Raw genomic sequence first — 27,278 nt, 5'->3', positions numbered from 1 at the left:
TTATAATCCACAAATGCTCAGAAATTCTCAAGTCCCTGTCATGCAAAACATAAGTTAAAGGTATTCTTATACACGACTGGTAGAAAGCTACTTATCAAAATGTATCCAGACTACAAAGTCATGTACTCTCTCACCCATTTCCAGGACTTTATGCCACTAAAGCGTGCAAAATTACAATGTAGAAATTGCTGTGCTGTCACAGTAATTACATTACTCGTGTAAAGTTATTTGGAGTAGCAAGATTGGCCAAACAGATATCCATCAATATGAGACTGGTTAAACAACCATATTGAGTATGCCATAAAAAGTTCTGTGGAATATCGTGATGCCATAAATAAGAATAAGGAAATTCCTTAATTATGGAGCTATCTCAACATATGTTGAATGAAAACCACAAATGTAGGACAGTGAATGTTGTATGTTATCATTAGTATGAAAACTGTAAAGAGACCCTTTCATTCTCGTCCCCTTTTCTTCCTCTTTCCCTTTTGCCCTTTCCTTTTTTCCTTCCTGAATAATTTACCTCAAAACCAATTAGGTAGAGTAGGCATGGTAGGCTTGGGATTGACCTGGAGGCCACAGCGACCCATGGCTGTGATGGCCCAAGTACCATGTCAGAGCCTGAGTGGAGTGAGGAGGGTGTCCACATAGGCAAGTGTCTGGTGGAGGATGTCAGAGCCCAAGTAGGGTAAGGCACAGCTCCACATGGGGTGTCAGAGCCCACGGGGGACAGTGGCATCTATATAGGCTGGCAGCTGAGATGGGAGCTAGGTTCCTCACTGTCAGAGAAGGCATTTCCAGATATGGAAGGAGAGAAAACTAGAATGAGTTCTGTGGGTTGGAATTGGAAATCTTGGACATGAATGTTTTCCCAGTCTTTTGCTCTTAGATATAATATGAATAACTTCATATATCATCATTTTACCCACATTTTGACAAGTTAGTCTCCAGTGGTTCCGGAGGAGACCATTCTTTGTACTAGTCTCACAGTTTTTCTGTCAGCTTGCCATTTCAAGATAAAAAGTAATACATGGCAGTGAGGGGAAAAGATCTGTATACACCTGTGCTGCATAAATCTTCAGGAATGCCACACAGACAGTGGTTCCCTCTGGGAAGGAGGCCAAGTAGGTTGGAGGGAGAGACCACCATAGGCCCTTGTACCTTGTGACGTGCTTATGTCAGTGGATTACCAGCACAGGAGCTAGGTTTTGTGGTACCTAAAGCTTGCACAATTTAAGAAATTTAAGCAAAAGGATGTAAAATTGGGTACAAACCTGAATTTTTATTTCAAATGGGGAAGGAAACCCCAACATGCTGCTGCTGTCTGGGAAATGCACGTCCCTTCCCTCTGAGATCTCTACAGGCAGTTTACCAGAAGAGCTTCCAGATTGTGTCCTTGAGCACTCGCAGCCCCTGCTCTCACAGGGCCTTCGCAAGGGAAGAGCCATTGAAGCCTTACATCTGTAGCTTCGGATTTAGACAAGTTCATGTAGATATCCATTAATTTTTCCTTGCTTCTATTCTGTTTTATCTTATTGGACCTCAAATGCCCAGGTTTGGGTTCATCAGAATCTTTGAGTTAGGACACACAGGCTCATTGGTACGTGAAAAACACTCATCTTTTATTTATTCATTCACTAATGTGTTTATTTTTTAATTTAATAATAAACACCCTGAAGCCTACCACCAACTAAGAACCAGAATCTTAATATTATATCCCTACCTAATTTCTTTCCCATCTCATCCTCCTGCTTCCCCCCCCCCCGAGGTTTAGTAAAGTATAATTAACATACAATATTATATTTGTCCACACCTTATTATTTTTTTGTTGAGTTTTATCATCCTTATATGTGTATACCTCAGGAATATACAGTTTAGTTGTTTGTTTTGAACTTTGTGAAAAAGAGATCATACATTTGTACATTTCTGGGAGTTGATTTTCTTTTCATTTAGTTTCATGTTGCTGAAGTTCACCCTGTTGTTGGCCTGTAGTTTCCTCATTTTTCCTGCTGTATGATATTCCATTGTGTGACTAAACCACAGTGGATTTGTTTCCTCTCATCACGTTGGGCCCCAGATTCCTATGAATGGGCTCTGTGAACATTCTGTGGTGCACACGGGCAAGAGATTGGCAGATAGTTAGGAGTAGAGTAGGGGAGTGTTCAGCTCCACAGGGGAACACCAGCTTGTTTTCTAAAGCTATACCAAATTATACTCCCACTAGCAAATACATGAGATCCCTATCTTCTCTGGCAATTGGTAAAGTTAGACTTCTGGATTTTTGCCAATCAAATGGTTATAAAATGTTATCTCTGTGTGATCTTTTTATTTTTCTGATCACCTATAAAGATGAGCATTTCTTCATATATTTGTTGACCATATTTGTTCCCATTCTGTGAAATTCCTGTTTGTTCATGTTTTTTGTATTTTTCCTTTTTTCCTTTGTTTTTTAACTGATTTATAGGAGTTCTTTCTATATTTTGTATTAAACTAATGTTTCCATTGGATATGTAAGCTGCACATTTCACTTTCCAGTATATAAGTTGTCTTTTATTTGCTTTAATGTATCTTTTTCTATGAACAGAAGGTTTTCTTCATGGTAATATAGTTGCATCTATTAAGTTTTCTTCCTTATGGTTAATGCTTTTTGTGTCTTCTATTCCTCCACACCTACCCCACCCCCCAAGTATCAGCTGTTTGCAGAAATGATGGATAAAAGAAGCAGGAGGAAGATCCTGAACACTTGGAATCCACAGTCAATTTAAAAACTCCATTCCAGGCTGTGGTTTAGGTGTCCTATCTCCCTAAACCTTTCAATATCAAAGGTTCCAAATAGCTTAGTTGTAATTTCACTTCCTTGTGTATACATTTCTACTCGGAGAAGTCCCATCCAATGGCAGTCACCTTCTGTTATTTTGTTTGTTTAGGTTTATTTGTAAAGCTGGATCCTAAAACAAGGTTGACATAAACGAGCTTCTGGTACATTCTACACCAGTCTGTGTTAGGGTCTCCTTCCCTCAGAAGAAGCTGTTGTGCCACTCCTGCTCTAATTACCTGCCATTGAGTCCCCCAGAGGGTGAAGCCTGCTAACACACCTTCCTGAACAGATCTTCAGAATACAACTCCAGGGACTCTGGTGCCATCTTCTAAACTCTTCAACACAGAAGTACTCCTTGTGAGAGTGGCAGCAATTATTTGTGTCTCCTTAGGATAAGTGTCTGGTTCACATGACTTTGAATGGGTTCCTTAAGGCTGCACAAGCATGCCTTGTGCACAAGCACAAGCACATGCACAAGCATGTCTGCCCCGTTGCTGCCTAGAGAGAAAACTCATACTGAAACTCTTACCACAAACTTGGATATGCCAGAAAACCAAAGGAAGTAATGAGGTATGTGTGCGTGTGTGTGTGTGTGTGTGTTATAAATTACAAAGCTAGCTTTATTGTATCCAAACAAATTTTTTTGGCTACAGTAGGAAGTGCAGCTAGTTCCTATTGGAATGAATAACTCAACTCTGGATCCTAGAATAAACAGCTGTACGATTTTTTTTTTATGTTTATTTATTTTTGAGAGACAGAGAATGAGCATGGGAGGGACAGAGAGAGAGGGAGACACAGAATCCGAAGCAGGCTCCAGGCTCTAAGCTGTCAGCACAGAGCCCGATGCAGGGCTCGAACCCACGAACCATGAGATCATGACCTGAGCAGAAGTCCGACGCTCAACCGACTGAGCCACCCAGGTGCCCAACAGCTGTACCATTTTTAATATAAACTGTCCCTTGTGTCTTACCAACAACATAGTTTATCATCACTGGAAGAAGCCCATATTTATTTCCTAGATATCTTAATCCATTCAGTCTGCTATAACAAAACACCACAGACCTGGTAACTTATATACAACAGAAATTTATTGCTCACAGGTTTGGAGCCTGGAAAGTCCAGCATCAAGTTACAGCACAGTCACCCTCTGGTGAGGGCTAGCTTATGGGCTCATAACTGGTACTTCCTCACTGTGTCCTCACTTGGTGGAAGGGGCTAGAGATCTCTCTAGATCTTCTCTTATTAGGGCATTAATCCCATTCATGAGGACTCCATTTCATTATTTATAATTCTTAAAGGACTACCTACTAATACCATCACATGGGCATTAGAATTTTAACATAAGAAAGGTTTGGGGGGGTGGGGCACAAACATGCAGACCATAGCATTAGCACTGTCATATCCAAGTTAATACAGTGGGTGATTTGAAACAACAGGAACTCTTTGCCTCACGGTTCTGCAAAGAGAAGTTCAGAGTCAAGGTTTCTACAAGGCCCAGCTCCCTCTCAAACCTATAGGGAAGGAATTGCTCAAGCCTCTCTTCTAGCTACTGGTAGCTTCAAACATTGCTTGGCTTGTACATTCATCATTCATGTCTTCACATGGTGTTCTCTGTGTGTCCTTACATCATCTTCTCTCTGGGCATATCTGTCCACATTTCCCCTAAGGACACCACTCATTGGTAGGACCCACGTCAATGACCTCACTTTAACCTGATTACCTCTATAAAGACCCCATTTCCAAATAAGCTCACATTATCAGGTGGGGGGATGTGGACTTCCAAAACACCTTTTGAAGGACACAATTCAACTCCTAACAGAACCTTACACAAGATGAAAAATGAATTGGGAGACTAGTGTTCTAGGAAACATATTCTGTTTCTAATAGAGTGAATAGAATGTATTGCAGACAAGAGTCTGGGCTTCATTTCTTGTCTTTTTTTTTCCCCCCTTATTAAAAGTTTAGGTCGAACCCATGTGAAATAGCCATTTTTGAAGGTCTCAGTGGTCAAATATTGGCCATTTCCTGTGGCTCAACTGAATGATTTAGGGATAGCCTTGTGGTAACCTACCCAGTCATCCTTGCACAGCTGAAAGATCAGCTGGACTCCTCCACTGCCAGACCCAGGTGACCTTGGGATGGCCCAGCCCATGGAGGACTCCCATCCCTAGGACCTACCTGTAGTTCCCCAGCCGTAAGAAAGGCCTCAGCAGAGGGTCAGGGTCACAGCGATAGTGAGGCTAGCAGTTCCCTCTCCCTGGAAACCCTGGTAGAGCTTGGGGAGGTGCCTGGCCCAGAGCTGTGCAGTTGCATGTCTGCCTAGTCTTCTGTTTAATGAAACTAAAGACTGGGCTCCTGGGAGAGCCCTCTCAGCTTGCTTCATGGATAGTAGGCATGTGTAAAAATGGGATGCTGAAGGGAGCCGGCACTGCTGTCTAGTTTCACTCTGGTAGAAAGGAGTTTAGACACAGAAAGTACTTAAACATTTCATTTATTTGAACAGGCTTGCCAAACTCCTGAAGCACACCAGACCTTCATGTAAGGCAAAAAGAACCTAATAGAAAGAATGCCAAAAGAACCATTTTTCTTCTTTCTATTACATATGTGCACACCTCCCTTCTGCCCACATCAAAGGTTTTAGTTCTCACACTGGTTCGATGGCATCCGGGCTGCATTGCAGCTTGTGGGGGCCCTGGCTGATGCAAAGGTCGGCTAAGGGGAAAGCTAGGTTGCTAATACAGGGGTTCCCCACATCAACCGAGAGCAAAATGGTTTCCCTGCTTTGCAGCAGACTGTTCCTGGGCTCGACAGAGCCTGCGTTCTTGCCTTCATCATATTGTATTTTGATAAATATGCAAGATTGGCAGAAGATGACTAAACAGAAGGAGGGAGGTGTGTGAGAATTGTGCTGGCCCCACTCCGTCACCAGCTTGCTGAGTAGCTGCTGCTGTGCAGCCCTTCCTGCCTGGCCCGCTCTTTACCCTGGGGGTTAGGGGGCACTTTGAGTGAAGATTATGAACTGTTGGGGGTCAGTGTTAAAATATCCTTGAACTATCAGACCAAACAGAATTAGGAAGTAAGCTTTTGCTCTTAACCCCAAATTTAAGTTTCTAAATGCCTAGGAAATATAATAGATACTCATGTGCAGAAATACGTTGTTGGGGGATTTTAAAGGACAAACAGAAAATAAGATTAACTTTTTATCTAATGGGAAATGAGTCAAGAAAAACCATTTTTCTGAATTAAGAAACTTCTGTCCTTCACGTTCCTACGTTTCACTTCCCATTACCTTCTCGAGACCCTGACTTTCCCTCTATCCCAGGGAATTATGAGGCCAAATTTATTATTCTATTTAATAGCCATCATGGAACCCTAGACAGACATCTCTTTCAATGCCAAGTATACAACATTCTTTATGGTAGAGATAAGAAAATCTCTTTCAAATTTGAATCATTGAAAGTCATGGATTTTAGGGGCACCTAGGTGGCTCAGTTGCTTAAGCATCTATCTGACTCTTGTTTTGGCTCAGGTCATGATCTCATGATTTGTGAGTTTGAGTCCCGCTTTGGGCTGTGTGCTGACCGCTCTGAGCCTGCTTGGGATGCTCTCCCTCTCCCTCTGCCCCTCCCCAACGCCTGTGCTCTCTCAGAATAAATTAAAAAAAAAAAAAAAAAGTAATGGATTTTATGTCTCAGGAAGGTTTAAAAACATTTTTTTAATTTTATTTTTAAGAATTATCTACACCCAACATGGGGCTTGAACTCACAACCTTTTTTTTTTTTTTACGTTTATTTATTTTTGAAGGGGAGAGAGAGCATGAGCAGGGGAGAGGCAAAGAGAGAGGGAGATACAGAATCCAAAACAGGCTCCAGGCTCCAGGCTCCGAGTTGTCAGCACAGAGCTTGGTGCAGGGCTCAAACTCAAGAGTCTTGAGATCATGACCTGAGCTGAGGTCAGACACTTAACGAACGGAGTCAGCCAACCAGGTGCGCCACAACCTTGAGATTAAAAGTTACATGCTTTACAGACTGAGAGAGCCAGGCGCCCCCAAGGAAGGTTTAAAAAGTTTTTTTCGATAATCCCTACCATGATCAGCTCAGAATTACAGAATTGGCTTATTTCTCATCTTAGTTATTGATTTAAAGTTAAGTGGACTAACCACAAAGATAAGAAGAAAAAAAACTATAGATCAATATCCTTGAAATATCTATTGAAAACCCACAGCTAATATTATATTCAGTAGTGAAAGACTGACCACGTCCTTACTAAGATCAAGAACAAGATTCGGATTCACAAGGTCACTACTACTATTTAACACAGTACTAGAAGTCCTAAGCAGAGCAATTGAGCAAGAAAAAGAAATAAAAGGTACCCAAATTAGAAAGAAAGAAGTAAAACTATTTGCGGATGACATAATTCTATGTATGGAAAATCCTAAAGAATCATCCAAATCCTTCCCATCCTCCACACCTTCACACCTACTAGAGCTAATGAATGAATTGAGCAAAGTTGCAGGCTACAAGACTTCATAAAAATTAAGAACTTTTGTCCATCAAAAGACATTATCAGGAAAGTGAAAAGATGACCTAAGAATTGGAGAAAATATTTGCAAATCATATATGTGATAAAGGTTTAGTATCCAGAATATATAAAGAGTTCTTAAAACTTAACAACAAAAAACAACCCAACTTAAAATGAGCAAAGGATTTGAACAGGTCTTTCTCCAGACAAGAGGTACAGAATGCCAATCAGCACATGAGAGGATGTTCAACATCACTGGTTATGAAGGAAGTGGATATCAAAACCACAATGGAATACCACTTCATACTCACTAATATGGAGATACAGATATAGAGATATATTTTTATGGAAATAACAAGTGTCAGTAAGAAGGTGGAGAAATGGGAACACTCACACATTGCTAGTCATAATTATAAAGTGGTACAGTTGCTGTGGAAAACAGTTTGGTGATTCCACAAAAGGCTAAACATAGAATTACCATATGACTGAGCAATTCTACACCTAGGTATATGTCCAAGAAAAATGAAAACATACATCCACACAGAAACTTATACACAGATATTTATAGTAACATTATTCATAATAGCCAAAAGGTGGAAACATCCTAAATGTCCATCAATGGATGAATGGATAAACAAATTGTGGTATATCCATATACTGGAATATTATTTAGCCATAAAAAGGGATAAAATACGGGTACATGCTACAACTTGGATGAACCTAAAAAACATTATATTAAATGCAAGAAGTTAATATCCAGAACAGGCAAATCCATAAAGACAGAAAATAAATTAATGGTTGCCAGGGAATGAGGGGAGGAGAGAACTGAGTGTGATTACTTATGGGGTGGTCTTCTGGGGTGATGAAAAATGTTTGAAACTAAAGAGGTGGTGATAGTACAACACTGTGAATTACGAAATGCCCTGAGTCATACATTTTTAAATTGTTAATTGTATGCTATGTGAATTTCACCTTAAAGACACATGCACACACATGCACAATGAGATATCGCTTCACACCTACCAGGATGGCTTTTGTTAAAAAAAGAAGGAAGGGAGAAGTGTTGGCAAAGATGTGAAGAAATTGTAACCCTCGTATGATGCTGGTGGGGATGTAAAATGGGGCAACCACTATGGAAAACAATTGGCAGTTCCTCAAAAAGCTAAACAGAATTACATATGAACCACCAATATATACCCACCGAATTAAAAAGAGAGACTCAGGGGCACCAGGGTGGCTCAGTCTGTTGAGCGTCCAACTTCAGCTCAGGTCATGATCTCGCGGTCTGTGAGTTCGAGCCCTGCGTCAGGCTCTGTGCTGACAGCTCAGAGCCTGGAGCCTGCTTCAGATTCTGTGTCTCCCTCTATCTTCACCCCTCTCCCACTCATGCTCTCTCTCTCTCTCTCTCTCTCTCTCTCTCTCTCTCTCAAAAATAAACATTAAAAAAAAGAGAGAGAGACTCAGATACTTGGATGCCAGTGTTCCTTGCCACATTATTCATAATAGCCAAAAGGTAGCAACAACCCAAATGTCCATCAACAGATGAATTGATGAACAGATGAGTGGTGTGTGTGTATATATGTGTGTGTGTGTGTGTGTGTATTTAAGAATATTATTCAGCCATAAAAAGGTAATTCTGACACACACTACAACATGGATGAACCTTGAAAATATTATGCTAAGTGAAATAAGTCAGACAAAAAGACAAATATTGTGTGATTCCACTTGTATGAAATATCTAGAATAAGCAAAGTCATTCAGAAAATAGATTAAAGGTTACCAGAGTCTTAAGGAGAGCTGAGAATGCGGAGTTACTACATAATGGATATGGTTTCTGTTTGGGTGATAAAAAATTTTAGGAATAGATAATGATGATGGTGGTACAATATTATGAATGTGATTCATGCCACTGAATGGTACACTTGAAAGTGGTTAAAATGGCTAATTCTATGTTACATGTTTTTTCCCACAACTTTTTTTATGTAAGTGGTTTTATTTATTTTTTTAAGTTTTTATTTAAATTCCAGTCAGTTAATGTACAGTGTAATATTAGTTTCAGGTGTACAATTTAATGATTCAACACTTCCATACAATACCCAGTGCTTATCACAACAAAGGCACTCCTTAATCCCCATTACCCATTTAACTCCTTAATCCCCTCACTCCCTCCCCTCTGGTAACCATCAGTTTGTTCTCAATAGTTAAGAACCTGTTTCTTGGTTTGCCTCTTTTTTTTCCTCTGTGTTCATTTCTTTTGTTTCTTAAATTCCATATATGAGTGAAATCAATATGGTATTTGTCTTTCTCTACATTATTTCACTTAATATTATATTCTCTAGCTCCATTCACGTCATTGCAAATGGCAAGATTTCATTGTTTTTTTTATGGCTGAGTAATATTCCATTATATATATAGGTATAAAATTGCCCACATCTTCTTTATCCAGTCACTAGTCCATGGACATTTGGGCTTCTTCCATAATTTGACTACTGTAGATAATGCTGTAAACATCAGGATACACGTATCCCTTTGAATTGGTATTTTTGTATCTTTTGGGGTAAATACCTAGTAATGCAATTGCAGGATTGCAGGGTAGTTTTATTTTCAACTTTTTGAGAAACCTCCATACTGTTTTCCAGAGTGGCTGCACCAGTTTGCATTCCCACCAACTTGCAGGAGAGTTCCCCTTTCTCCACATCCTCACCAATACCCGTTGTTTCTTGTGTTGTTGATTTTAGCCATTCTGACAGGTGTGAGGTAATGTCTCATTGTAGTTTTGATTTTTATTTCCCTGATGATGAATGATGCTGAGCATCTTTTCATCTGTCTGTTGGCCAGATGTTGGCTGTTTTCTTTGGAAAAATGTCTATGTCTTCTGCCCATTTTTAATTGGATTATTTGGTTTTTGGGCGTTGAGTTGTATCAGTTCTTTATAGATTTTGGATACTAACCCTTTATCAGATATGTCATTTGCAAATATGTTCTCCCATTCTGTAGGTTGCCTTTTAGTTTTGTTGACTGTTTCCTTGGCTATGCAGAAGTTTTTTATCTTGATGTAGTCCCAATAGTTTATTTTTGCTTTTGCTTCCTTGCCTTCAGAGACATACCTAGTAAGTAGTTGTATGGCCGATTTCAAAGAGGCCACTGCCTGTGTTCTCTAGGATTTTGATGTTTTCATGTCTCACTATTAGATCTTTTGAATTTCTTTTTGCGTATGGTGTGAAAAAGTGGTCCAGGTTCATTCTTCCCGCATGTTGCTGTCTAGTTTTCCCAACACCATTTGTTGAAAAGACTGTCTTTTTCCCATTGGATATTCTTTCCTGCTTTGTTGAAAATTGATTGAGCATATATTTTCCCCACAACTTTTAAAAGTCAATGTAATATGCAAAAAAAAATTGAACTGTACACTTTAAATGTGTGAATAATATTTTATATAATTTCTATCTCAATAAAACTGTTCTTTAAATAACACAATGCAAATACAAGCAAAGCACAAGAAAGTGGCAGAGCTGTTATTGGTACTACCAGAAGTCCTTTATTAGCCATGTTACAAGGACAAAACCATGTCTACATTTCATTAATCTCCCTAAAAATACTATTATAATAAGGTTTTTCTGATGAAAGCAAAACTATGATTTTTACTGATACTAAAAAATTACTTCAATTGTTAAAAAAAAAAAGTAAGTGGGCTAGAAAAAGTATCAATCTTGTGTCTGTGATAAATGTTTACCTGGTAGATCTTGTTTATTTTACTGCTTTGGAGAAATTAAAATTGCCGAGGTAAGTGACTATGAAGTTTTCATTTTCTTCCACTCCTGCCTTCTCAACCCAGACAACTAGGCATTCTAGACAGCTTCCATTCCCGCCAGCAAAACTTTTTCAACCTCATTCAACTTATCTTTAACTCTTAAAAAGCTTTCAGTACAATGATCTGAATCTTACCTAATTGCCTAATTATCTAACAAACTGATAAGAAGCCAGAAAGTTCCTTCACTGATGTCTTAACTTCAATTTTTTTTTAATTTTTAATTTTTGAGAGAGAGAGAGAGAGAGAAAGAGAGCATGTGCAAGCAGGGAAGGGGCAGAGAGAGAGGGAGAGGCTCTTAAGGAGGCTCCACACTGAGCACAGAGCCTGACTCGGGGGTTCGATCTCACAACCATGAGATCATGACCCGATTCGAAATCAAGAGTTGGACACTTAACCTACTGTGCCAGGTGCCCCTTAACTTCAAATTCTTTTTTTTTTTTTAAGTTTATTTATTTATTTTGAGAGAGAGAGAGAGAGAGACAGAGTGTGTACAGGGAGAGAGCGCAAGCAGGGAAGGGGCAGAGAGCGATGGAGAGAGAGAATCCCCAAGCAGGCTCCTCACTGTCAGCACAGAGCCCAATGCTGGGCTCGAACTCACCACCATGAGATCATGACCTGAGACGAAATCAAGAATCGGACGCTTAACCGACTGAGCCACCCAGGCGCCCTGAGAATTAGGTAATTTAAATGCTAGTGGCACAGATGATCCCAAGCTAGATAATGGTAGGAAGATTTTTATGAAGCAAGATTTTTAGGAGAATTTTTATGTAGCAAGTTTTCAGATCTAATTAATGGACTGATATCAGAGTGGTATTTCCTGAGTAGACACTGTACTTACTTGTGATAAAAGCCTGGGGGTGATGTTGAAACAAAAACAGGGGTTACCATTTGCAACTATGTGCATGGAACTAGAGGGTATTATGCTAAACAAAATTAGTCAGAAAGACAAGTATCATATGACTTCACTCATATGAGGACTTTAGAATACAAAACAGATGAACATAAGGGAAGGAAAGCAAAAGTAATACAAAAACAGGGAGGGGAACAAAACATAAGACTCTTAAATATGGAGAACAAACAGAAAGTTACTGGAGGGATTGTGGAAGGGGGGGATGGGCTAAATGGGTAAGGGGCATTAAGGAATCTACTCCTGAAATCATTGTTGTACTATATGCTAACTTGGATGTAAATTAAAAAATAAATTGAAAAAGTAATAAAAATTTAAAAAAGGAAAAAAAGGGTTAAATATTGGCAGCAAATAAATCACAGAGTAGACCAAGAGTTTGTGATATTTTATTTTTTATTTACTTATTTTTTTAAATTTTTTTAATGTTTATTTTTGAGAGTGAGCGATAAGAGTGCAGCAGGGGAGAGGCGGAGAGAGAGGAGAGAGAGAGGGAGACACAGAATCCGAAGCAGGCTCCAGGCTCCGAGCTGTCAGCACAGAGCCCAATGTGGGGCTCGAACTCACAAACCGCGAGGTCATGACCTGAGCTGAAGTCGGATGCTTAACCAACTGAGCCACCCAGGCCACCCTGAGGTGGCTATTATTCTTGAATCTTGTTTCCAGTTCCTTTTCTTTGTCACATGTATCCTTACCTGTGGTAGTAGATTTATTTTTCCTGAGAACAATAAGCCACCTCAGAAAGGGAATAAACAGCCTGAGTGTTGTCTACTTAGAACACTTATTAAGTTCGTGCTCCTGACTCAGCGAAGGTACACAGCTAATTACAGCTTTATAACATCCACCCCCAGCCCTTGACATTTACTTACTTGGTATTGTTATTTTTTCAGAGGGCTTTTTTTTCCTGACCCTAAAATGGACACTAACAATACACTACTATCAAAATTTGCCTTATGATGAAAACTTTACCAATCTCATGACTGGGGTATCATTCTTTATAAAATATAAAGTTTACAAAATTCAAGTTTGAAAACCCTGGCCTTGAATCAGTGATCAAGGAAATGTCCATCCTCCTCTGCCTTCTTCCAGATCTCCATCCATCACACTTATACACTTCTGTGCCTGGGTTTGGAACGACAGGAGGACAGTAAATCCTGGTGTTGGAGGCTTGGGATCTGGAGTCAGGATGACCCAGATGCAAATCCCAGGTTTGCCTCAGCTTCCTCATCTATGAAATGGTAATAATCAGAGTACCTACTTCATGGGGTGGCTCTGTGATTTCAGGAAATTTATTTAACCAGTTTGCTTACTGGTAAAATATGGCCATCAGTAGTATCTAAGAAATAAAGGAGGTAAGGCAATCATGTGTTTATACAGTGTCTGGAAAATTATGATTTTAAGTAATACCTATCACTGTCTTTGTATTCCTTGTACTGCTGTAGGCTTGAACCACTCTAGATAAGTCTTATGGGCCAATTTGTGTCCCTTTGATTCATGAAAGGATATAGACTCTGCATATCATCTTTAACACTGCTTCTCCCGGGGACAACTCAAGATGCCATCAGCCAATGAGGGCAAAAGCCTTACATTAAAATCTATTGCACAGGTGCTGAGAAAGAAGGTACTTTTTTTTTTTTTTTTTAAGTAGGCTCCACACCCAGCATGGAGCCCAATGTGAGGCTTGAACTCATGACCCTGAGATCAAGAGTCCACTGAGCCACCCAGTTGCCCCAAGAAGGAAGATTCTTTTTTTTTTTTTTTTTTTTTAAGAGACAGGGTGCAAGTGAGCAAGGGTGGAGAGAGAGGGAGAGAGAATCCCACAACCACAAGGGGCAGAAAGGGGGAGAGAGAGAGAGAGAGAGAGAGAGAGAGAGAGAGAGAGAAGCAGGGCTCACCTGAAGTGGGGCATGGGCCCACCCAATGCGGGACTTGAACTCATGTATGACCTGAGCTGAAGTCAGACACTTCACCGGCTGAGCCACCCAGTCACCCCAAGGAGGAAGATTCTTTTTTTATTTTTAATTTATTTTGAGAGAGACAGAGACAGTGTGAGTGGTGGAGGGGTAGGGAGGGAGAGAGAGAATCTCAAGCAGGCCCCACACTCTCAGCACAGAGCCCGACGTAGGCTTGAACCCACAAACAGCAAGATCATGATCTAAGCTGAAACTGAGAATCGAATGCTTAGCCGGCTGAGCCACCCAGTCACCCCAAGGAGGAAGATTCTTAAGGTCAGTGTAGATTGCTCCACTTGGAAGTTGGTAGCCCTCAGGTTTTGGCCCCTTCCTCCCCTGTCCCTTTTCTGCACTTGGCTAGATTGCCATTGTCTGGAAGCACAAGGCTGAGGGCAGGAAAGGGTTTATAGGAGGTGGGTGGGCAGCCACAGTTCAAGGCGGGCCACATTTTTCCAAGGGGAGCCAGCTGGGACCTTCATTTTCCTGAATGTCATTTGTAATTATGCACACAGCATTCCAAGTACTGAATGCTAGTCTAATGGAATGTGCCCTGAGTTCAACATATAAGATGCATATAAGTGGCCCCTAACCTGTGCAGGCGAGTGAGTCAGATTTTACCCACCCCAGGGTTGCTCCTCCTTCCTGCTGGAAGTCCAAGAAGCCAGGAGCCACCTGGGACCAAGGGGGCAGGCCTAGTTCCTAACATGGGAAACAATGGGCAGGGATGCTGAGGGACCCAGTCTCTGCAGCTGGTGTTCTGTTATTTCTCCAGTGGACCCTTAGTTCACTGTGGTGACTGAGGCCTGCCCCCCCACTGACCCTGTCTTTCTTCCACAGTTACTGTGGCTACCCAGGCACCACCTTCCTTCCATGGCAACAGCCACCACTGCTTTCTGGGGCATAGGGCAAGAAGAGGACATTCTTTTCCCAGAGTGAGGCTCACTTCTTTGTGCTACAGCGCTCTATGGATAGACAAAGCTCTTCAGCTGTGGTCATGCATGTGGCCACTTGTGGCCTGCAGATTCTGGCACCCAAAGGGCTGAGAGGAGCCAGCTTTAGAGTCCAGCCATCTTATGGCCCTGACTTTACACACCCCTTCTTCCCCTTCCTATTCTTGCCTACTACCTGCCCTTCTCTCCTCCTGCCTCCCCCTGCATCTCCCTCCTCCACCTGGGTACTTTCAGACATGATTCAAACACTTTGAATCTTAGAAAACTCCCAAGATCCTTATGCAAATTGCCTCCCTACCTCCACACTGACTCTCTAGGCTTCACATGACATTAGCTGCAGGGGAAGAGTGCGTGAGGGGGTGGAGAGAAGGGTGATTTGGCTGTGCCTGTCCCTCTGCCAGTCTGACAAGATTCCACTAGCAGAGATAGAAATGGGGTGATATGTCAACCAGAAATGGCTAATGTTTTGCTGTATTAACTCACCAGGCACTTCTCTGGTAATTGTATGTTGAGTTTATCTCATATAAGTTATATATATATATATATATATATATATATATATATATATATATATGAGAGAGAGATTCCTTAACTATAGCTATCTATGCTTATTTAAGCTCCAAACACTTAACACATGACTGTGTCCTGTGGGCTCAGATGTGTATTGACAACCCATGACAACCAAGTCCCATGACAAGCAAGAACTAAGGACTAAGGTTACTCCATTTTACAGATGAGGAAATAGGGGCACACAGAGGCTACCTAACTTGCTCAAAGGCACACAGTCAGGATTCAAACCCAAGCTGTCAAGCTCTGAGGCCCAGGCTCTGACTTTCTTTCCCTGTGACAAACCCTGACAGATGGTAGGCTGCCAGAGGACTTCTCTTTTGAGGCAGCCTGGGCAAATGAGGAGCTACAAGGAAAAGGACATATACTTACCAAGCTCTTCCACCAGCCAGAGGCTCTAAGTCATGGTGTAAGCATCTCCTTAGATGAGCATAGAGTCCAGTCCCAGCCAACAGAAGCCAAGTTTCAGCAGGTTTTGTCTTCTCTGTAAGGGCAAGAGTGTCCTATTTAAATCACTTCTCTACCTGGGGATCTGTACACATTTTTACTGAACACTTTCTCTGCATTGTGCTAAATTCTGTGTATGGATTTACTCTTTTAAACCCCATATCCTTGGGGCGCCTGGGTGGCGCAGGGTATGATCTTTCAGTTTGTGGGTTTGAGCCTCGCATGGGGCTCTCTGCTGTCAGCACGGAGCCTGCTTCGGATCCTCTGCCTCCCTCTGTCTCTACTCCTCCCTTGCTTGTGCTGTCTCTCTCTCTCAAAAATAAACAAACATTAAAAAAATTTTTTTTAAACCTCACATCCTCATGAGGAATGCGCTATTTTAAAAATACAGCTTTGGGCCATTTGGGTGGCTCATTTGGTTAAGTGTCCCACTCTTGATTTCAGTTGGCTCAGGTCATGATCTCATGGTCCGTGAGATCAAACCCTGAGTCCAGCTATTTGCTGACATCGCAGAGCCTGCTTGGGATTCTCTCTCTCTCTCTCTCTCTCTCTCTCTCTCTCTCACTGCCCCTCTACCACTCATGCATGCTCTCTCACTCTCAAAGTAAAAAAAAAAAGAGAGAGAGAAAGAGGAGCACCTGGATGACGCAGTCAGACTTCTGTGTCTCTTCCTCTCTCTGCCCCTCCCATGCTCATGCTCTGTCTCTCTCTGTCTCTCAATAATAAATAAGCATTAAAAAAAATTTTTTAAGAGAATATCCCCTTCAGTCATATCTAAAATATGGAAAAAAAAAAAAAACTTCCACAAAGTCACCCAAGTCCTCTATCCATTTGTAACATGCCACACCAACGTCCCCAAGTTTCTGAAGCGCTAACTCTAGAGTTAAAGACAATCTGAACTGTAACACATCTAATGAGCCTCAGCAGAGAGTGACCACCATTACCCCTCCTCTTACTTTGTCTGCACTCCATCCCTGCTCTCCCAAAACACAGTCCTCACACTGGGACTCGCCCCCTCGGCTGCCCCTCCCCCATCACGACTGACCTTTGTGTTTATTTCTGTTGGAAACTCTGAGGACGAACATTCTAGACAATTGCTAAGATACAGTCATGGCCATCAGGTTTTTTGTTTTTTGTTTTTTGTTTTTTGTTTTTTTGGTGTGCTCACATCCCTGCCTCCTGGTCTCCTGCTAACAGAACCATGCTGACTAGGCAGGCAAACTTTTTAGGTTTCCTTTGATTCTATTGTGTGTGGAGGGCTCCCAGTCACAGCCTGGGGGCTGGGGGGCAGGCACCAGGCCAGCCCTAGTCTCTTCATCCCCTTGATCCCCTTGACTGCAGACATTGGCCTAAGGAAAGGGCACATAACCTAAGTAATCAGTCTTGCCCTGGAATAAAATCCAGGGCACGTGGATCATAGGGAAAAGACGTAGACAGATTCAGATCTATTTTGGAAACACAACCTAGGAGACTTGATTAACCACAATGAATTTGAGTTTCTCCCTCTCTAAGGTGAGGGACTTAGACCAAAAGCTTTTGGAGGCACCTCCAGAATCAGACAGTCTGAAGCTCTGTAGGAGTTCCGCTTCAAAGAAGTCACTCTGTCTGGTCTAGCCATGCCCTTTCAGGGACAGGGTACCTGACAAAATTGTGCCTCCAGGGAAATGTTACTTCCATAATTTCAGACTCCGAGTTGTTGTCCCCCTTCTCCTCATCAAAACCTACTTTCAGGTTCCCAGTTAAACTAAGAAATAAAATAACTAATAACTGCTTCCAGTGTGACCCTTTACAGGAATATTTACTGTTTTTGGTTTTGGGGTTTTTTGTCAGGAATATTTAAAATATTTACATCTTAAAAGAGAAGCAAAACTTTAAACTATGATGAACAATGCATGGCACAATACCTCTCAATATGACAATATGTAAACAGGTGAGTGTGTATGCGTGTGTGTGAATATGTGCACATGTATGGTGTTTATGTGAGTGTGCGAGTGAGCATGTATGCATGGGAGTATGTATGCAAACGCCATGTGTGTCCATACATGTGCATTCGTATCTCTGAATGTATACATGTGTGTGGCCATATCTGTGTATGTGTTTGTGAGTGTGTGTACACCCATGTGTACATTGCATATACATGTGTACAGTATGATTTACATATGTGAATGGGTAGACATGCACACACAAACCCATGCATGTGTTGTGTGCATGTATATATACCCATATCTGTGTATACATGAGTGCAGCTGTGTGAGCACATGTGCACATATATGAGCGTGTGTGGCCATGCATAGTACGTTTGTGAGGGTGGGCATGCCTGCCCCTGTGTATGTGTGCACTATAACAGCCAGGTGACTCTGGAGCTGCAGAAGGCAGGGGCAAGGAGTAAAGCACTGGCATTCACAGTGTCTAGGAACCAGGCCACCTCAGACTAGCAGAGGGCCCCAAGGAGGGAGCAAGGCTTTCTCTAAGCCAAGGAACTCTACACCAGAGCGGCTACAATATTGTTCTTTGCTGACAGGACCACCAAGGCACAGTGGTGATGCCATGTGCCCAGTGCCCAATGCCCAGCCATGGACAGGAGAGCTGCCCTCTAAAGAGCCCACGTCTCCTGAGCTCCCATGGCCCACTGAAAGCCAGCAGCCCCGGCCTCAGGAAAGGATCTTTCTACAGGTTCTTTACTAATTTTCATAGACAGAACCCAAGGCAGAGCCCCAACGCCAGACACTCCTGGACAGCCTGGCGTCGAAGAAGGAATCCAAGGTCAGGCTGGCTCAGTATGAAACTGAATCTTCACCTGACACTCAAAGAATGGAATGGTTCCTGTCATCTCCCAGAGATGTGTAGATGGAGCCCTACTAGTCCCCAGGAAAGGAAGAACTGGTTTTTTCAGATGCTAATCATCCAGGGTTTATGGGTTCTAGAACTCTAGTGACAGATGGGAAGCATTTGGAGAAGTGGGCCTCCCTCATGTGGACTAAGTGGAGGTCTGAGGCCCGGCTGGGGAGAAAGGGAGGTGGAGAAGGGTGGCTACAGGGGGTTAGCAGGGGAAGTTGCCCAAAAAAGAGAGGGTTCCTTGCTTGAGAAGCACAGAGGTGGGAGCTTGAGGTGGGAGAGCCTTAGGAGCCTACCCTGTGAGGGCACTGTTCAAGGCCTCCTCTGGGGCACTAGGCAGCTGAATCACCCAGTGAGCATGCTCCCAAGGCCTAGAGGAGGTTCCTCCTGGAGGCCTGAAGAAGACTTGCCTTCACATGTTACCTCACATGTCACCTCACCTTAGCCCCTGCTGTGACTAGTCAGTAGGAGTGCCACCCAGTCAGGGCCACAGGCCTTGGCTGCACACCCATGTGACTGACACGCTCTCTGCCACCAGGATGGCCATGACCTGAGGAAAGCAGAGCACTGGGCACCCCCCAGAAGCTGGTGAAGTCACCACCACCTATGTTTGGAGGGCTCACAGGCTTGGCCACGGAGCCAGTTCAACACACAGTGACACCCCTATTTCTGAGTTTTCAGGGGAGAAACAGTTCAGGATATCATGGGAGCAGTGTTAGCCATTTGATATGTTTTGGAAATGGAACGTGACCTTCATGCCCCAAACTAGTAAGGCAGATTTGCCAGTGACACCATGTAGTCCCATTGATTTGAAGGTACCACCTCTCAAGTGACTGTCTAGGTTTGAAGAAGAAGGGATTTCAAGTACAGGCCTCGCCGGGAACTGTGAGCCCCACCCTGAGTGTGCCCACACACCCATTCAGGATTTGTCGCTTTCTGAGCTTCGAGGGCGTGGCTCTCTGCCTCTTGGTAGTTCACAAATAGGTAACTCCAGCTGAGCTGTGGGAGGGGCTCTCACATCTGGAGGGAGGGGAGCTCAGGTTCCATCAGTCCTGGCACATCCCCTACCTGTACTCTGTTGGGACCCCCACCATCAGTGCAGTGATCATACTGGGCAGTGGCACCTGGAGCCAGCCCCTGCTTGTCAGCCACTCAGCTCCCCTCAGCCCCGGGCCTTCCACCACAGCCCTGTTCACCCTCTGTTATTCTTCTCTGGGTGGCACCCGCTCAGGGCCCTTCTGGGCACAGCACTTAGCAACCGCTTCTTTTAGCTCCATCCTGTGCCCAGGTTTGGTGAGCACAGGGTTCCTCTTCACCACCACCCCCATGTTGGCTAGTCTGAGGCTAAGCTTCTGCATTTCCCCAAGCCGCTCATTCACCCATCCCACCCGCAGGCCAAAACCCTTAACAACTGGATGAAGCAAAAACGCCAAGGCAACTGATTTATCACTTTCAATACGCGACACGTATTTTCCTTTCTGAAGGCCGGCTGTGGGAGTCCAGGGTGTACAATGAATCTCAGGATGATACCTCCCGGAGGAAACCATAAACAAAGGAATGCTCTGGGGGTAGTCAGAGAGACGGGATTTGGGCAGAAGAGCAGGAAGGGCGGGGAACGAGCTTATGACCAGGTGGCATGATCAGCAGCCTGCCAGACAAGATCCAGTCGGAGACATCTAGTTTGGCTCCAGCAGTATGTTTATGAATTAGTTGCAACATTTAAAAGTTGGAAGGTTTCAGGGGCACCTGGGTTGCTCAGTCTAAGTGTCCAACTCTTGATTTTGCCTCAGGTCATGATCAAGGGTCATGGGAGGTCCACACTCAGCATGGAGCCGACTTAGGATTCTCTCTCTCTCTCCCTCCCCACCCCCAAAATAAACAAAATAAACTTTAAAAAGAAAAAGGTTTCACATAACATAAAAGCCTGGATTTGTCCTGGCTTTTCCGGAGAAATTAGGAAAGCTGGTAATTGGGCCTGTGTCCTTTCATAGCACCTCCTGAGTGGAGCAAGACCAGGATGGCCGCCTCTGAGTATCCTTCAGTTTCCCATCACTCAGCCTGGCCCCTGACCCTTGGCTCAGAAGAAGGTCAAGAAACCACCCTTCCCTGAGGTCAGGGCCAGCCTGAGCAGTCTGAAGATCAGTCACAAAGAGGGCATGAGCAGTCTGGGACCCCTCTAGAAATTGCAGGGGTGAGCCCAAGAGCCAAGTCTTCAGGAAGAAATGAGTTCATAGACCTCTAGGAAGTCCAGTACGGAAGTCCCTGCCTCATCCAGGAAGGCCAGATGGGGCCACCCTGACAAACCACTCCAAAGTGCCGGGAACCCACCATCACAGGAAGGAGCCGGCTGGCCCCCATCAAGGGAGCTCCACCACATGTCTGGAATGATCTGAGAGGGCTTCCAGGGCCCCCAAACTGAGGAGGACTTTGTAAGGTTTCTGGAAGTGTTGCTCTTTTTCTGTTTCCTCTTAGTGATTTACAGTTGTATCTCTAAGCAAAGAGTTCCTTGTGAGCTTGTTTAGCGGGAACAAGGGAGGAGGGCAGGCTGGGGAGACTAAGGGCTACTCCATGATGAAAGGGAACTCCCAAAGAGACAGAGGTGGCTATGAATTTAGATTTGGGAGCTGCTAAAAGGAAGAAAGGATCCTGAGACCAGGAAGTGATCCATGGAAACTACCAGGCCTTGGTTACCTCTGTTGCTTCGCACCACACCAGAGAAATTTCTAGATCAGTGGGTGCTGGAGCCAGTTCCTACCACCTTGCAGGAGCCAACTGTATACATCTTTCCCCTGCCTCACAGTCAGGGTAAGTGGTTTCACTGGTAGCTTGAAATCAGCCAGCTGTGGGAATATTTCTACCACAGAAGTTGGCAAAAGCTACCAGTTAGAGGTCCCCCCCACCACACCCCCGCAGGAAGTGGTTGTTAATTATTGATGGGCACACCACTGCTGGTTCTCCTGTGGACCACCTACCTGTCAGGTCTGGCCCAGGATATGCCTCTGGGGACAGGTCATATCGCAGTGAGAGAAACCCCCAGACTCCACATTCCCCCATGAGTCCCAAACAGAAAGTGAACCAAGCAGGCAAATAAGCTAAATCAAAATCCAACGGGAGTTCTGAATTATGCTGAATGTTCACTGACTTCTCTCTTTTTTCTAATTGCATCTCCAGGGGGTCCAGGTCTGGGGAGATGCTTTCTTTCCTCTGAGCTGAGTTTTCTTTGTTTTTCCTGAGCTGAGTTCACACAGAAGAAGGGTTGGGGCCAAAATTCATGCTGGGAAAAAAACCCATTCGAGGCACCGGCCAATACCTTTCCACCTCCCTGCATAGCTGACCTCCCAGCCCACATCTGCAAGGGTCCTAGTATTGCACGGGGAATCCATGACATGTGTGGAATGGTGGGGAAAGGAGTCAGAAGGGGAGAAAGTAGCGCTTTCTCCACATTCCAAGTCTTTCTCTCCCTAAATGGCCTAGAACAAACTCCTTCATTCTACTCCAGCCACTGACTGCAGGATCACACTTATGGTTTTGCCATCGGCATAAATGTTGTTCTCAGATATCTTTATTTCTAGTCACCTTTAATCTGTCATACCATTGATCCCATTGTACTGCTCTTAAATATCACAGACATTGCCAGGTCTTTATTTCTTTTCTTTTCTGTCTTCTGGATCTCTTCCCACCCAGCTGGGAGATGGAGGTTGACCCACTGGACAGCCCCTTCAGTTTTTCGTATTGCCCTGGACAGTAGCATCCAGCTGAACTTTGGTAATCATCAACTCAAGGAAAATAAAAGTTATACAAGAAAGGATGTATAACTGGTACTTGGCAAGTGTGAGAACAACACTTTCGTAATCATAATGATGTAAATATTTAACAGTTGATTTAACCAAAAATTGTGAAACAACTCAAGTGGGAGAAGGCCTACAGGAAAATTCTCCTGTGTTTCTCCTTCATGGTTGTACCTCACTTCTCACGCCAGATGCATGGCCTTGTCCCACACCGAGCAAGTCTCTGCAACACCACCTACATGTCCTATAATTAAGCTCTGACAGTAACCAGAGTTAGATGCAGACCCCACAGGTTCATGGCTTAGTTCCACGAGACTTCAGATGCCAATGGCAAGTGGTGGGTTCCTGGGTTGCTTACAATGTCTGTCTGACTCGGCTATAAATCAGAGGTTCCCATGACCATTTTGCTCGGATTCGATCATTGGCTGGAACCATTCACAGAACTCAGGGAAACACTTATGCTTACTGGTTTATTACATAATGAAGCATATGATAAAGGATACAGATGAACAGCCAGGTGAAGAGGTGTGGTCTGAGAGGGTCCTGAGCACAGGAACTGCCATCCCCATGGAGTTGGGGTGTGCCAACCTGGAAGCTCTCCAAACCCTGTACTTTTAGTGCTTTTATGGAGGCTTCATCACATAGGCATCATGGATCATTAACTCAGTCTTCAGCCCCTGTCCCCTTCCTGAAGAATGGAGGGTGGGACCTGTTGGGGAAGGTCATCAAGAAGACGGGACTGTTAGTTGACCCATAAGTTGGACCCCGGTGATCAGAGGTCCCCACCCCCTCCCCTGTCCTTGGAATGTGGGTTCCACTTGCCTTTACTACTCCTAGAGGCTGCTCCAAGGACACAGCTTTGAGTAATGATGTGGTTTTGAAAACGCCTGCATAGTATACATGACTGGCTCCAGTTAAGGACTTTCTCTCTCAACCTAAAATGTGGCAGGTGGGTGTGGGGATCCACTTGTCCTGCTGCTGCCCAAGACTAGCCTCTCCTATAAGTTCCCTTTGCTTCTTAAAACTGCCACCTGCTAACCTGGCGTGGCCTGCCTCTTTCTTGGGTCTCTCATTGCCCTTCCCTTATGGGCTGGTTTCAGATTACACCAGGGAAGCTCCCAAGGGTTTCTTTTTTTCTTTCCTTCTTTCTTTCTTTCTTTCTTTCTTTCTTTCTTTCTTTCTTTCTTTCTTTTTTAATGTTTATTTATTTTTGAGAGAGAGAGAGAGAGAGAGAGAGAGATAGCTTGAGTGGGGGAGGGGCAGAGAGGGAGACACAGAATCTGAAGCAGGCTCTAGGCTCTGAGCTGTCAGCACAGAGCCCAATGCAGGGTTCAAACCCACGAACCATGAGATCATGACCTGAGCTGAAGTCTGGTGCTTAACCCACTAAGCCACCCAGGCACCCCTCCCAAAGGGTTTCAAAACCTACAGGGACTGGAAGTTCCAAGCTTTTAATTCTGGTTTGGTCTTTTTGGTGACTGGCCCCCATCCTGAAGCTATCAGAAGACTCATTATCCAGAGTTGCCTCATTAGAACAAAAGACACTCCTATCACCCAGAAAATTTCTATGGATTTAGGAGCTGTGTTCAGGAACCAGGGGCAGAGACCACCATATATATTTTCTATTAATTCACAGACGGTGTTACTTTTCTAGTCAGGCAACAAGAGATGCTGATCCCACTGGGGTGTACCATCTACAAGGGAAGTCTGGCTGTGCACAGGTGGTAAGCCAGGTCCCACGTAGCTTTCGGGCAATGAAACAAGGACTTCTTTTCTCAGGTTCAGCTATTGATTCTTCCTGGAATCAGGATAAACCTGCCAACCTGAGGCTCCTGATAACCTTCCTGGGATCAGGCCCCTCCTTCTTCCTACTCTCCTTTTCCTCCGATTCCTCTACAGTCCATGTACCCTCTTTAAGATTCCTCTTTTCTCTCCTGTTTCCTCCTCGAGTCCCATCCTCCCAATCAAGTATCACACATAGAGACTGGCAAGGGAATGGAGGGATGCCAGGTACCAGGGGAGGCCTGGGATGAGCCAGAGGGCATGATGTCTGGCTCCAGCCAACAGCTGCTGCATAGGCATAAAGGTGACTTGTTCCCAGATCCTTCTACTTATCTGGAGATCCTCGACCTGTTTTGTGTAAAAGTCTGCATTTTAAATGTTGACATTTTTGGCTAGACCCAGAGACTTGAAATGATGAGAAACCTGGTTTCCGCATCTTTGAAAAAATTTCATTCAAACAGTCACAGAACAGGACAACATAGGCAGTGTGACTGCCGCTGGAGGGCCGAGGAGGCGGCAGACCCAGCCAGTCCTTGCCATGAGGTCGTGGCAGGCGCCAGTGTCTGGGAAGGTATTCATTCAGCAAGACGACAGCAGCACCACACACTGCCAGCTCCAGACCAAGGAGAGCCGGATTGATAGGCAGCAGTTTGAAAAAACAATTCGAACTCTAAGTAACCTTTATGCAGAAGCAGAGAAGCTTGGGGGCCAATCACATCTTGAAGGCTGTTTTGGCTTCCCCATATTCTTACACATGGAAACCCATTATGAGAAGGTTCTGGAGACAGCGTCCCAGTATGAGAGTGAGAAGATATATGCTTTCCAAGGCCTCCCCCGACAGATCCTATTGAGAGAGGACTTCGAGTTATTGACATCACCATTTATGAAGACAGAAGTGTGAGCAGTGGGAGATAAACCTAGAACTAAAGATCCCTCCTCCAGCTGGGACCCTCATCTATCCACTGGCCGATCACAGAGTGTCCCCTACCTCCTCTCTGCTGCCAGAGCAATGGCGTCATTTACCCCAAGGACTAACTTTCTAAAATTCCACACCTGGAGTGACCACTAGTCACTCAGCATCCACTTTGTGTCTCCAAACTGTGTAGGACTCTGTAATCTTTTTATTAGTTTCTGAGAAAACACAATGAAGCATTTCACTTTTTTTTTTATTCAAAGCCATTGAGGGGCACCTAGGTGGCTCCGTCGGTTGGGCGGCCAACTTCAGCTCGGGTCATGATCTCATGGCATGTGAGTTTGAGCCCCGTGTCGGACTCTATGCTGACAGCTCATCACCTGGAGCCTGCTTCAGATTCTGTGTCTCCCTCTCTCTCTGCCCCTCCCCGACTTGTGCTCTCTCTCAAAAATAAATAAATGTAAAAAAATATATTTTTTACAGCTGTTAAAATAAGCCATTAGTCAGCTCAACACAAAGCTAATTTCTCATCTGCCACCAGGACGGTGGTTCTCTCATTCCTGGGGCCAGCTTCCCAGGTGGCTCAAGACTTCAGCAAGTCCCATCTTAGCCAGCGTTCAGTCTTCTTTCCCCCAAAGTCAGAAAATACTTTTCTCCAGGATTTTGGTGAAAGGTAGGCTGTGTCTGTGGTTTTGCTGACGCATCTCCCAGATCTCAGAGAATTACCAGTTTTGCATGACCAAAATCTTAAAGATCGATTTCTGCTGTTCAGTTTCTCCAACTGAAGCTCATTGGAAAAATAATGCATAATGTTATTTGTTTTGTTATAGTAATTATTCCTAATTAAAACAGTATTTAGTGCAATTTCCAGTTATTTTTCTTTGGAGAATTTTGCTATTGCATTACCTTGAATGTTGGGAGGATGTAGTATGTGTTGCGTGTTCCTTACAAAAATAAGTAAGTACAATAAAGTGGATGCTAAACTATCAAACACATAAATGTCCCTGCCCTGTCCCTGAATGTGTAATAAGCAAGTATAATAAATATTTTAATTATAGTTTTGTTATAAACATAACTTATGAAAAAAATATTTGATAGGAATAATACCGTATATTCCTAATTTTTAACTTGTCCCTACTGGCAAACCTTATGATTGAGAGACCTTCCTCATATACAGTATTCAGTGCACAGAAATCCTAGGATTGGTTCAAGTACAGTAAGTTCAGTGAGTTCCAACTAAAACTCTTAAGTCCGAGTCTGTGTTTATAGTTCTTCTGGCGATATGTTTTTGGTTTCAGGGTTCATTATGCCCTTCATTCATCTTTGGGATTTGAGAGCACTGTATTTGGGAGAAAGTTAAGAAATATATTAGGAAAGAATGAAACAGTTAAAAGTTTTACTTTCAGAGATACTCTAGGTGCTACTGGATTTCATATTTCAGACTTGGTTTCCTTTATGGATCTGTTAGTTATTCAGTAAATCCCATCAGTCTGTGTAATATTTTAATTGTATAAAATTCCTTTGTTACTTTATAGCCTGTGATAATGTATGCCTTTTACACCTGTTGCAATAACTTTACTGAAATAATAACACATTAGTAAAGCTTTTCTTTTTTTAATTTAAAAAAATTTTTTAATGTTTATTTATTTTTGAGAGAGAGGGAGAGACAGAGCATGAACAGGGGAGGGGCAGAGAGAGAGGGAGACACAGAATCTGAAGGAGGCTCCAGGCTCTGAGCTGTCAGCACAGAGCCCGACACGGGGCTCAAATTCACGAACCGCGAGACCATGACCTGAACTGAAAGCCAGACACTCAGCCAACTAAGCTACCCAGGTGCCCCAGTAGAACTTTACTTAAACAAACAAACAAGCAAAAAAGCCTTCACAGGACGTAATGAAAATATTTATATTCTAGTCTTCTGGGGCAGCCAAACACAGAAAGCAGGTGGGACAAAATCTGTAAACTTCCCTATTAAATCTGTTTGGTCTTTCAG

General features: G+C 43.5%; 1 protein-coding gene and 1 pseudogene across 3 annotated transcripts in view; both read left to right on the top strand.

The window, feature by feature from the left end:
* Positions 1-13,621, top strand: part of THEM4 (thioesterase superfamily member 4) — a 35,426-nt gene extending 21,805 nt beyond the window's left edge. The window contains exons 6-7 of one of the 3 annotated variants that reach the window (XR_006220591.1): positions 2,928-3,388; positions 13,494-13,621. Coding sequence is in view for 1 of the 3 variants with exons in the window: in XM_015540208.2 (XP_015395694.2) it covers positions 2,928-2,968 (41 nt within the window). In the remaining 2 variants the exon portion in view is untranslated. Of the gene's footprint in view, positions 1-2,927; positions 3,547-13,140; positions 13,160-13,493 lie in introns of those variants that run through there. The other 2 variants (XR_006220590.1, XM_015540208.2) reach the window with 2 other exon arrangements.
* Positions 13,622-24,825: 11,204 nt separating this feature from the next.
* Positions 24,826-25,350, top strand: LOC102961688 (annotated as a pseudogene).
* The last annotated feature ends 1,928 nt before the right edge of the window (positions 25,351-27,278 follow it).

This window comes from Panthera tigris, chromosome C1 (genome assembly GCF_018350195.1).
Source record: "Panthera tigris isolate Pti1 chromosome C1, P.tigris_Pti1_mat1.1, whole genome shotgun sequence".
Taxonomy (NCBI): Eukaryota; Metazoa; Chordata; class Mammalia; order Carnivora; family Felidae; genus Panthera; species Panthera tigris.
This window is presented reverse-complemented; position numbering and strand designations above follow the sequence as displayed.